The sequence below is a fragment of the Schistocerca americana genome, chromosome 7 (assembly GCF_021461395.2).
Source record: "Schistocerca americana isolate TAMUIC-IGC-003095 chromosome 7, iqSchAmer2.1, whole genome shotgun sequence".
Classification (NCBI taxonomy): domain Eukaryota; kingdom Metazoa; phylum Arthropoda; class Insecta; order Orthoptera; family Acrididae; genus Schistocerca; species Schistocerca americana.
In genome coordinates this window covers 242,756,719-242,770,078 of record NC_060125.1, presented here as the reverse complement: position 1 = coordinate 242,770,078, position 13,360 = coordinate 242,756,719, and the positions used below count along the sequence as shown (strand labels likewise).

The following is a 13,360-nucleotide window of genomic DNA, read 5'->3' as shown; positions in this document are numbered from 1 at the left end:
ACACAATAAATTGTATGCATATATGCCTTTAGCTTACTATCAGAAAATATTTTGAATGGCACACATTAATAACATCACTGAAGTAAGAGGACATTACATTAAGGAAATTTATATTTCAACTAAATGAAATGTTGAGCAAAAATACCTGACACAATATAATATGAATATCAATCACTAACAGAGTATTAAGAAATTGGGGTGAATAGAACCTAAACTAAATAGATGCAAAGTGACAAGCATTATTCTCCAACTGGCTGTAACTAATCTTGTTTATAAACTGATGTGGATACTTCAACTGCATACAAAACATCTAAAATAGGGCTTGTCAATTATGCACTTGAGCAGCAACTGCTACATCAAAAGGAACAAACTTTACAATACATTACGAGTGAGCAAAACATTCTTATAAAATGTAAAATATGTTTAACAACAAAACAAAGTGAGGGAAGGACCTATGTTGCAATGCGAACAGGGACTAATTTAATTACAATTTCTTAATTTTTTACATTTATTTCTAAAGAATAGGACAATGGGTAATTGGGGGTAAGGGAGAAATCTTTTGATGTGCAGTGGAGTTTATCCAGGTGTGCAAAATCATGACAAAGAAAAAATTAAAACAGGGACAGTGGCAGATTGTAGCTGTAAGATGAATCGTGCCTAGATAATCGGTAAAAGTACGGCATGCAGACAGCATGGGCCAATGTTCAAGTTCTGATTGGCACAAAGCATTAATCTATCATGAAGTTTAAAGAGCTAAAACAACAGGAAAAGGTTAATTATAATGACTGGATACAAATCTGAGCTATTGAATCATTATAAACTTTTACAGAACAATTTAACATACCAAGAAGATGAATATTTATACACTGATGTGTCATTAATGTATATTACAGTTGTAACATGTCTGCTAATGCTGAATGAAGAACTTACCAGATGAAATTATGAACTTCTCATACATAATGCTTCTTCATGATCATTTAATGTCTGCTACTAAGGGACTGCAATGGAACCAAATTATTTTATTGTGACATATGTCTTTATGACACCAGTGATGGGACGGTCTACAAATATGTGATAGGAGAAAGGACTGAAGAGGCTCAGCAAAATCTTGTAGAATTTCTTTTGTTATTGCTAGAGGAACATAATGCCCACAATTTAAATAAATCTACAGTTCCTGGTACTATTTACATATCATGGTAATATAATAAAATCGTTACTCTATACACACCTTCTTCTTCCAAGACATTTTACTAAAAGTTACTTCCCCCCTTTCATAATAAACATACAAAAGAAAAGAGTGAAGCCTGAAACATAACAGCATAAAACAGTCAAATTTTTACAGGAAAATTTCATTTCCTTTGTTTTTATTATGGAAGTAAAGATAACAGGGAAATAACAAGATAGAGCAGTTCACCAGTTCCTTGTATTATTTTGTTGCCACTTCTTAATCAGCAGTCTTACACATTTACCAACTTCAAAATAAACACACAATTACAAGGACATCTGTAGCACATTAGTCAACATTTTTAACTACTTCTCTGGTGACTGTGTTCAAATTTTAGTTTTTAAAATAATACAATAGTTTCATTTTTTGCCTCAATTCCAATTTCATTAAATAGACAACAATGATACGGAATCCCAATAAAATGATGTTCACCATTAACCAGTAACAGTTGCATCACAGTCATAAATTGTCATCTTTGCTGAGTTGTGACCATAAAGCCAGATTCTTTTTGTAGCATCCCAAAATATTTAAAAGACATTAAAAACTGTTTCCAGGTACTCAGTGCAAAGGAATAAATACTAAACTATGGTCCAACATGTGCAATTGAGTTCCTCATTCTTTTACTGAACAAAATAATTACAGAACTGAGTTTGAGATAGTATAAAAGCAATAGTGTTGTCAACTCCACTGCATGTCACAGCCACAACAATAATTAAATTAATTATCTTGGTGCAGGTTTTATTATCACTGCAATAATATCTGATGTATGTATGTATATATAGTTAAATTGAATTACACTTGCTTATTCTTATTCTGTGAAACAACATAAATATACAGTGGTAAACAGTGCACAAACAGAAGTATCACATGCATAAATATACACAGTATCTATGACAGTAATTGACAAAACTCTAATTAATGGAATGGTTTCTCACACATATTAAAAGTATTAACACTAATAAAAATAAATTACTTTATATCAGTGAACTAAATAGTATTCAACAAATATACATCACAAGCAGACAACATGTTATCTGTTTCTCTCAATATTGACCAAAACCTCTGCAGGTCAATACATAAGGTAGATTTCGAGTCTTCAAGCTTAATATTATTTGGCATCTACATAATATTTTCCCTTGAAATGTAATCTCTGCTTTGAAGAGGTAAAGGCTGCGGGTCTCCCACAAATGGTGCAGAGTTTCACACAAAAAATTTGTTTAACTTCTACAGCAATGTACTTGTATGTTTATACATCTATATGTTTATAAAAAGACTTGCAGCTTATATTCATAGCATATTGATGTACAGGTAGGTCTACAATGAAGAAAAGGAAACAAAGCAAGTGATGAGATACTCTCACTTGCCAGAAGCACCACCAAAATTTGGAGCAGCAGAATGTAATGGCGTGCTTGGAGGAACCAGATCCATAGTTTTACACACCCATCCAGCAATGTCAACATTCTCTGATTCAGCCTTACGAATCCATTCATGGTTCTGTGGAAAAAGACAAGGGTACACAATTACTTGGACTTAAAAAAAAAATTACATTGTTACACCAAGTGCAAATACAACAATGCGTATCACACAACGGAATGCTGTCTGGTGGCACTGTGGGCATGTGATATGGTAAGGAATAAAAAAGTGGAACAGAGGCAAATAGGGAATCATCCTAGTGACAAAATCAATATAGGTTGACTTGAGCGACTGCGACAAAGGGCAGATTGTTACGGCCCAGTGCTTGGGAACAAGCATCTTGCAAGAGCAGCAAAGCTGGTCAGCTGCTCACACGATACTGCTGCAAAATCTATGGAAAGTATATGAAAGACAGTGAAACCTCAAGTAGGCTCAAAGTTGTTGAACACCGATGCCTCTAATATCTTGCCCACCCTGTAAAACAGGATAAGCAGTGATCCGTGGCAGATCTGCTGACAGTACAGTGCTGGTGGAGGCACAAGTGTTTCAGAGCACACAGTTAAGTGCACACTGTCCAACATGGGGCTCTGATGGAGATGACCCTACATGATCCTGCACTGATCCAATGACATCCTCAATTATATTGGCATAGGATCACAGAGATTGAACAGTGTATCAACAAAAATGTGTCAACTGGTTGGATGAATCACATTTTTAGTTCAAATAGCTCAATGCTCATAACACACACTTTATCACAGAGACAGGCCAATGGGGTGGGGTGGGTGGTGGGAGGGGTATCATGCATTTGAGGTAGTGATTATAATGTTTGTGCTCATCAATGAAACAGGTAACAGCAGCAACTGCACTCATTTCATAATGAGGTAGGATTTTTTCACAACAAATTTCGCTACACTTTTAGAGAAAGCTAGAGGAGAGATGGATTTCAAATATGGACAGTTAATTTTTCAGGCAACACAAATCAATATAAATATTCTAACATGCAAGTAAGACCATGTGGAAAACATGTAATTTTGCACAAATAACTGTCTCCAACAACAAATAAAGCCCCAAGCAGGAAGGAAATTACCAAAATGATACCTCAAAGGAAGAAATATGGCCACACAATCTGTTTTCTTACAGAATTATTTTCTGGATTAACATGACTAAGGTTCATATACAGTATTTACTCAACAAAATTGAGCAAAAAGACTACTGTGGAAAAAAAAGCCCTTGATCTTCAAAGATCTTTGAATTATCTCATTTCTCAGTACTCTTCAAGGATATTTGTGGCTAATAATAAAAATAGTACACAAGAGAAAACAGAATTCCTTGAAGACTGCCTCACTGTATAGGGTTAATAATGGTGATATTTCTTCTAGTGAAAAGGTCTTCAAGAAGATGTCTGCAGACGTAAGAGAAGGAATTATGGATATTTGCTCATTAAAATGAAAAGAAAAAGTTTTGCTAACCATTTATACACATTAACTGACCATTATGTTGTAGATGTAAAAAAAAAAACATTATTAACAAGGCAATTACGTTAAGCGTAAAGAACTAATTCTTCTTATTATTTGACAATTGTGAACCCACTGAGATAAATGTTTCACAGAAGCGCATGCACACACAGACACCAAAACTTCCTTACGTGTCACTCCTTAAAAGATTAGCTGAAAATATAGAAAGGTACACCAAAAACTGGTAAAGACCATGGCAAATATATGTATGTGGCTGGCTGACCACTAGACAAAGAAGGATGAGCCAGCAACTCTGCAACACACTAAAGCCTCCAACCTAATTTCCCAAACTATTTTCAGCAACAATATCGCCCTATTCAGTGGGTTTTTCTTTATTCTAAATGAATTTTATTCAAAATTGGCATCATTATAAAAATTAAAAAAATATTATTACATATGTACTGTTTGGATCCAAATATTGTATTCTTATTTACTTTAAGTCACAACACTGTGTCTACATTAGTTGCCTTTATTTCCAGCATATTTTCTGTATTTTGTTGCAGTTTCTTTGGCTCACAGCATGTTATCTGCAATTGCATAAGAGGCTGTTCAAACAAATATGAAAAATTGAACTTATACTACTGGGAATCATGGTAAAGGTGTAGATACAGTTTTTGTGTGCACTAGATTGTTATGTAATTTGTCATGCACTCACATTAATTGGTTGGCTAGCAGTTGCTTTTAAACACAGAAAACCATAAGTTTTACATCTTGATCGTAATTAAAAAATTACACCATCTCACAATTCATGTGTGTCGTGAGAATGTATCGCATATTGTGAGAAGATTTTGAAAATTGGAGCAGGAGTTCTGATGACTGTGTTTCTTATTTATACCTCTGTATGTGATGGAGGAGTGATTCTGGTGTGTGTGTATGTGTGTGTGTGTGTGTGTGTGTGTGTGTGTGTGTGTGTTTTTGTTTTCTCTTAAAGCCATAGAGAGTATGTTGTTGCAAAGTGTTGAATTTTCATTTCTTATGCTTTTCCCTTCTGCTATAGGCTTTCGTGTGTAATAATTTTCTTTTATTGTTAATTTTCGGTGCTAACAGTTGCTGTGTTTCAGGATGTGTTAATCAGCTTCAAAATTAGTGGAGCAGTGGGTTCCATTATCAAGTGTTCCACAAAAGTGGAATGTATGCTGTCACTCTTCAGAGCTCTCGTCCGGTCTGTGTACCTAGTTCGAAAGTTTCTGCTTCTTTGTCCTATGTATTGGGCTGGACAGGAGCTACATGTGAGTTGGTATATTCCTGCACTGCTGAATTTGCCTGAGGTTTTTTATCTGAACTTATCCTTCCCCGAACTGTGCTGTTTGTTATAAATGTTATTGGGATCCCTTAGTTTTTCAGTATGTTTCCATTTCTAAGTGCTATTACATTATTGTATGTTACTGTGTACCATCTGGTTTTTTTTCCCCTGATGTGGTGTGGTCTGCTTTATTGTCTGTGTTTCTGCTTCTGTGTTTTCAGACACTTTGGCTGCACTATTGAGTAGGTGGCCACTATCATTATTTTCCAGTTTTATCTTGTTGTTGAGCTTTTTCATGATGCCTGTTTTGTATTAATTTTCATCTGACTTGGGAGATATTCTGTCTATCCCGTGGATAATGTGTGGAACTGAGCTGTCAGGGGGTTGAAAGAGCTATGGATAGCAGCGCTTGTGGATATGGGTTTTCTGTAAAGGGAAAATTCACGTTGGTTGTTGTTTCTTGTAATTGTAAGACCCAGGAAATTAAGTTTCTCCTTTTCTTCAGTTTCCTTTATGAAGTGGGTTAGGGGTGTACTGTGTTGATGTTACTGTGTAGCTCTTCCATTCTGTTTTTCATCTATGAGACACATTATCTGCACCAGTATATTATTTTGTGCCCTTCTTGTTTCACAATGTTGTTGAACATTATGTTCCCTGTTTGATTCAAGAAAATGTTGGCTCAAGTTCCACTTATGGTAGAGCCCATGGGTAGACACACTTGTTGCGAATAGAAGTTGTTGAAAGCGAAATAATTTGTTCTGCAATTAGTCTAAGGATAGATGAGATTTGGTTTATTTGTACCTCTGGAAATTTCCTGTTTTTCAACTGTTGTTCTATGATGTTTATAGTTTCTTTTGTGGGTATACACTGAGGTGACAAAAGTCGTGGGATACTTCCTAATACCGTGTCAGACCTCCTATTGCCCAGAGTAGAGTGGCATGGACTCAACAAGTCACTGGAAGTCCCCTGCAGACCTACTGAGCTATGCTGCCTTCCATAATTGCAAAAGTGTTGGCAGTGTAGTATTTTATGTAAGAAATGATGTTTCAATTATAAGCCATAAAAGTTCAATGGGATTCATGTGGGGCAATCTAGATGACAAAATCATTTGCTTGAATTATCCAGAATATTCTTCAAACCAATTGTGAACAACTGTTGCCCAGTCACATGGTGCATTGTCATCCGTAAAAAAAATTCCACTGCTGTTCAGGAACATGAAGTCAATGAACGGCTGCAACTGTCCTCCCAAGTAGCCGAACATAACCATTTTCAGTCAATGTTCGGTTTAGTTTGACCAGAAGATCAAGTCCATTCCATGTAAACACAGCCCACACCATTAGTGGTCACCACCAACTTGCACAATGCATTGTTGGCAGCTTGGATCCATGGCTTTGTGGGGTCTAAGCCACACGCAAACTGTACCATCGGCTCTTACCAGCTGAAATCAGGATTCATCTGACCAGGCTACGGTTTTCCAGTCATCTAGGGTCCAACCAATACGGTCACAAGCCCAGGAGAGGCACTGCAGGCAACATCATACTGTTCTCAAAGGCACTTGTGTCAGCCGTTTGTTACCATAGCTCAGTAACGACAGATTCGTTCATCGCATGTCATACACTGATTTCTGAGGTTATTTCATGCTGTGTTGCTTTATGTTAGCATTGACAACTCTACACAAACACCACTGCTTTCGGTCATTAGGTGAAGGCCGTTGGCCATTGCATTGTCCGTGGTGAGAGGAAATGCCTGAAATTTGGTATTCTTGGCACACTCTTGACAGTGTGGATCTCCGAATACTGAATTCCTTAGCAATTTCTAAAATGGAATGTCTCACGCATCTACCTCCAACTACCATTCCATGTTCAAAGTCTGTTAACTCCTACTGTGTGGTCATAATCACATCAGAAACCATCTTATATGAATCACCTGAGTACAAATGACAGCTTCACAAATACACTGCCCTTTTGCACCTTGTGTATGCGACAATATTGCAATCTGCATATATACATATAGCTACACTGCGACTTTAAGTCACCTCAGAGTATACAGATGTAATGTCACGAGATAGCAGTTTTGTTGTTGAGGGATCCCGATATTCTTACTTTTCCGTATTATGCCTCCCATGTTTTTGAGGCTTCTGTCATTTATGTATGTGTATATTTTCTGTAGTAATGTGTGCATGTGTCTCCCTATTAAGTAAGAGTGTCTTTATGTTCCTTTGGTATCTCTATGTTGGTCACTGGTTTATTTTATTTTATTTTGACACTTTACCTGTTTTCTCAATGTATTCTGCATTCTGCCTCTGTTATTAAGACCAGAGAGTTTCCTTTGTCCACCTTGGTTATGAATTAATTATGTTGTTTTAGTTTATGATTTTCTCATCAGATTTTTGTATTTGTATTTATGGATGGTTTGTTCTTTCTGATTATCTGCTTCATTTCATCTGCCAGTAGACCTCTTGTTAGAAATGAGCTTAAATCTGATGTGTTAGTTCTTAAAGTAAATAAGATATTATAAAACTATTCACAGAATACGATATTTGGAAACAAACAGTACACATGTAATAAAGTTTCGTGTTTATAACCATGTTAATTTTCCAAGTTTCAGAAAACAAAAAACTCAATGATGATGGCTATATTGTCACTGAGACCAGTTTGGGAAAGAAAAGAAATAAAACAAAGTGTTTTGCATCAAGGCGGACCCACAGTCCCATGTTCTTATTCAACTTACCATTAGCTGAAACAGAGGGCAGGCCTCACTTACATGAACTGTTACACTCTGGTCTGAAAAATGCACTGTAAAACATTATGTATGGCAGGCTGTGCATCACAGGCATCACAGAATGGGGGATCTTCTTGCCAGAGTGCATGGCTGTGGATTAAGAGACAGTGTCCTATTAGGAGGCAGGTCAGGTTGGCCTCATACTGTAGGAGTGATTGGTGTAAGGCATGCCAAAGCCAGATATTTGGCTTCACTGACCACAGCTTATTGCCCCCCAGGCCTTGCCACTCTTCCTCCCACAGATACATAGTTCTTCGACTCAACAGTGAGATGGCAGCTTTCGGGGGCATGTTACTTTAAGCCCTGCTATACATGCTAGCTCATTTCCCCGCAATCCCACATGCCCTGGTATTCAGCACAATGATACCTGTTCCTCCTGCAGTTGGAGAAGTAGTTTACCCTCTATTAATTTCATAATTTTCTCTACTGGATACATTAGTTGCAATGCTTGTACAGCACTAAGGGAACTGGATCAGATAAACAACTTTTTCTTCAAACATATCTCATTTGCTCCATTGCCTTCAGGACTGTGTGCAGTTCACAGCACTGCAGATTGTTAACTGACCAGGGAGTCAACCTCGTAAGACACAGTCAGGGAAGATAACAGAGCATCCAAGTTATCTCTTTTTTGAGCCAGCTGTATACAAATCAGTAAAATTACTGTGCTTACCTAAAGTGTTACATAACTAGACTTCAAAATTACATTTGAGTGCACTGTTTCTTTAACACGGTCAGTTCTAAAATAATTCTAGGCCTCTCAAGCTAGCAGGGATTTTCACTCCAAAGTTCTAAAAGTAAATCCTTTCCATGTATCGTAAAAGGTTTTGCTGCTCACCAATGGATGTTACAGACTCATTCAAAAGGAAAGCAAGCAATGGAATGGTATGCAGCTCTGAGGGGGGAGAAATACGTCTTGTACACCTGCTACTAAATGAGGAGTCACCACCTGGAGTGAAGTAGCATCTCACCCACCTCGATATATAGCCTGGGAATGGGGTGGTCCTAAATGCACCCATGACCAGCCCCATTCCCTCTGGTGGATGACATCCAATATTTTTAATTCTAAGTACCTGACTATAACACCACACATCCAAGATCAAGGCAGGAACCTACAAAGAGTTGATGAAACTGAAGCAAATAAGTTCTGTCTGCTCTCCAAGCCCTGTGACTAACACATTTTAAAATATTACCTGCTCCGAGTCTTCTTGCCTTCAGATTTTTCAGGTGTGGCAGCCAAGCAAATTTTTTACCAAAAGTGAGGTTCAAAACACTCAACATTCTTTTTAAGTTTAAAATAGTGTCCATCACTCTCGGTTCAGGCAAATTAAAAATAGAATGCAAATGGTTAAAAAGAACAAATAAATACTTCTCAGTTAAAAAAGGAAAATCACTTTCATCTGCCCATTTCTCCAACCTCCTGATTGGCACGTGTTACTTGCAATGCTGGAAGATGAGCTTCCAACAGAGAAGTCTCTCACGAACAGGGAACACTGGATAGGATCCCTCACCTTGAATGTAGTACTGTTAATAGTAATTCCAAACACTGTCACTCTTAAGACACAACAGTGAGGGGCACTGTTCTTTTGTTCAAAATGATCAGACAAGATATTGCAGACTCTATATTTAAAATAATGAGGAGAAAGAAAGGACCACAGGAAACCTGGCAGTTACTATAGCAAAATGTTATACCAATGTCTGGGCTATGTTCCTTAGGTTCATATCGAGGCTTCCATTTCTCATTGCATCAGGAATGGGGCTCTTCTCACCTATCACAGAAATTGCAATGAACTTCCATACAACTGCACAGTTGCTGCAATGGTTTACAGTCTTCAGAAACTATTGCCAATACATTTGTTTACTCTGCTTTTTTTAATTTGGCAGGATTTGGCCCTCACTTCACAAAAGACAGAGGGGTTCTCTGCTGTTTGTTGATATTTGATCCTACGGAGGGCAACCCACATCTCTCCGATAGCTGAGACACACTCGTCAGTCCACCAGGAGACAGGCTGTCTTCAAGGTTGGCCTGAAGACTGTGGAATTGTTGCTTCAGTGGCACTGTGAATTGCCTTTGTGATTTGACCCATCCAGTCCTGGACAATGTCACAGCACTCAAAACAGCAACCTGTTCAGCTTACTGAGCACCTATTGTGATGGTATACTTCTGGGCACTGCTCTGTCTGTCAAGTGAATTCAGATCAGGAAATAATCACTACAAAGCAAGTCGCCAACAACTTTCCAATGCGTAGTGTTTGTGAGGTCTTGATATCATATCAAAAGACCCATGGCAGCGAACGGCCCTATGACAGTAGTGAAATGTGAACTCAGCCCAATGTTTGTAAGGCAAAGATCCTCTGTCAATGAGAGTTCTTCAACAGCTCTATCCTGGGGAAAAATTGCATGGAGACCCATAGTACACTGTGTGGATTCACATCCACACATAAGAGGAATGGGCAAGGGAGCTGTGTGATGAGGTTTTGATGACGTAATCCTGATCAACTGCTGACGGGGCATATACAGGGGACAAATAGCAAAATGTTGCTGGTATACTGTGACAGCCATTACTTGCATCTTGGTGGTAAAGGGGAAAACAGAAGGGTGGTATGTATCATACAAAACAGGGACACCCACGAATTCTGTACATGTGCAGTGCATTCTTATGTGTACTGAGCACTGTCGCCCTGCTGCACACTTCCTCCACTACCAAGTCATGTTGTCTGAACACGAGGAGGGAGAAGAGGGGAAACCGCAAATGCGCCATGTATAGATGGCAATTCACTCGCACAAGGAACACTGAACAAACTGCACACAACTTGGTTTTGTATTTCTTTGTATCAAAAACAAAACAAATTTTCAATATTATTTAATTACTTTTGGTGGGCCAAATACATCATAAACTTTTCATACTGTCAGCATATGTACAGAAGCACTAAATTTCACATAGTTTCGTCATTCAGTTTTCCATGTAACCATAACCATAATCGAAAAAAGCCTTCCACACACATACATTGATCAGAATATTGTATAATGTTTGCAACTTCATTACAGACACAAGGAAACTCTTCCCAAATAACTACTGGATAGTTAAAACATAAAAGAATTTGTCTTTTAAACAGGAATTACACTGCAGATTGATCAGTTCTTCTTCCTGTATGTGTACAGGAGTGCTTTCAATTGAAGAGGCAAAGTATCTCAAAAATAGCTCAAAAAGTATGTAAGATTGGGAGCATCCTTAAAATGTTTAGAAGACTATACTTGCATTTTTTCAATTGCATCAGTGAGCTTAGGAAAACTGACAGTGTATTTTTGTCAGAATTTGTCCCTTCCATAACAAGATTTTCTTTTTAAATGCATCCTCATCAAACCAGAAATATGTTATCTCACACCTTGCAGCAGTTTACTGTGGCAGTGTGCAGTTAACATGCCAGGTCTATACAATCAATTCCAGATGTTCTAACTTTCATCCCTGCCTTCCTTCTTCCTCCAGAAATTCATCAACAATAGCGAGTTGTAAACCAAAAAATCATTCCAAGCATGCCCCTGGACTTAACCAATGTACTTTGCAGTAATTTATATAGTCTCCATAATCTTCGTTCAGTTCCATCAAAAATTGTCACAACTGACTGTAATAATGTGTACCCCCAGTTTCACCACATGCTCTATGCCAGCAAACATACCATGAAGTGCATCTTGACGTATAGAACAATGAATCCTGTACAAACTGTCTGTCAATCATTTCAATTTTTTGCTCTTCCATCATCAGTTAGCTGTTTAAAATTCTTTCTGCATGATGTTGTGATGTTCCACCAAAAATTTGTTGCACTCGTCAATTATGTGACCGTATAGTAGATAGTGAGAATTGTCATCCTTCTCTCGTGCAATTTGCATTATTTTTAAAGGATTGTGATGATAAATTGCTAGACATCAACTACGAGTGGTGCCATAAGCCCAGTGATGGGAACAGTACCAGTGATTGATGACACATGCACCAAGTATGGTGTGGTGGCCTATATTGAATAATGGTTTGCAGTCTTGGCATCACTTTTCAGAGGACTCAACAGCAGTTGCTTCTCTCCTGAAGATGGCAGAAAGATGGATTGCTGATATGTATATAGTTATGTTGACTGAAGGATACGCCAGGAAACCAAGTATAAAAAAGAATAATCAGAGTAGAAGTAATATTTGCAGAATATTTTAATTTTACGAAGACATGGATGATAGAAGATATCATGCAGGGCTGAAATAGTGTAGACAACGCAGAAGTCTAATGAACGTTAATGTGAGTAAATAAAGAAGGAACAAAGACTACTTATTTTAGCCTCAAGAGGAACAAATGAGTTGAAGAGGTGTATTGAAGACTTTCAAACTCCAATTTCATTTGAATTTATTTGTACATTAGATACAATGTTAATAAATCTGTCTTTTTTTTTGTATTGCCATTAGGTTTCAACTGTGGGCTCAAGAAACTGGATGAAGCTTTTTTTCATGTACTGAAATAAAGCAAGAAAGCAAAAAAGGGCAACTCTACAAAAGTAATTAAGAAATCAGCACACCACTAGACTTCTTAGGAATGTAGTCTCCCGGCAACTGATACACAATTGACATTAAATTAGTAACATGGTGCAGCATAGTGATTCATAATGTCTAAAGGAAACTGGTCGTACTAACTCATTGACATTTGAAATTGAGCAACACTGTCATAGCCTCAAACACACGTAACATTCCAGAAGTAGTAGTTTTTCTTTGAAGGGAACTTGTATTGAACAACTGTTCCTCACATGTCAATAACAGAAGGAACTTGCAAGCACAGAGAGAAACTAAAGTCTAAAAATATTTCATATTACAATAACTGGGTCTGCATTTTTGTTGAAAGCAATACTTCAACAACATTTTTCAAACTATCTCCTTCATTTATGTTTCAAACACTAAAAAATGATGCTAAAAGAACAGAGTTATCTCAAAAGCTATTGTGATAGTATTATTTTCAGTTGTGCAGGTGGCACCCACCATTCATTTATAGATGAGTGGTTCCTGCCCCCCCCCCCTTTTTTTTGTAATCAAACAATCTGGATTTTGAAAAAGGTTTAGAAAGCTGGCCACCATTACTTTCAGGAGGCAAAATACTTAGTAATGCTGACAGACGCTTACACAAGTTTTTTAAAAAGTTCCAGCTTTTAGAGTTATTAG

The 13,360-nt window shown here is 37.5% G+C and overlaps 1 protein-coding gene across 2 annotated transcripts in view; it reads right to left on the bottom strand.

The window, feature by feature from the left end:
• Positions 1–1,106: 1,106 nt before the first annotated feature.
• Positions 1,107–13,360, bottom strand: part of LOC124621882 (dual specificity mitogen-activated protein kinase kinase dSOR1) — a 91,544-nt gene continuing 79,290 nt past the window's right edge. For both annotated transcript variants that reach the window (XM_047147349.1, XM_047147350.1), the window contains one exon: positions 1,107–2,719. In XM_047147349.1, coding sequence (XP_047003305.1) covers positions 2,582–2,719 — 138 coding nt within the window. In that variant the 3' untranslated portion in view covers positions 1,107–2,581. The remainder of the gene's footprint in view (positions 2,720–13,360) is intronic.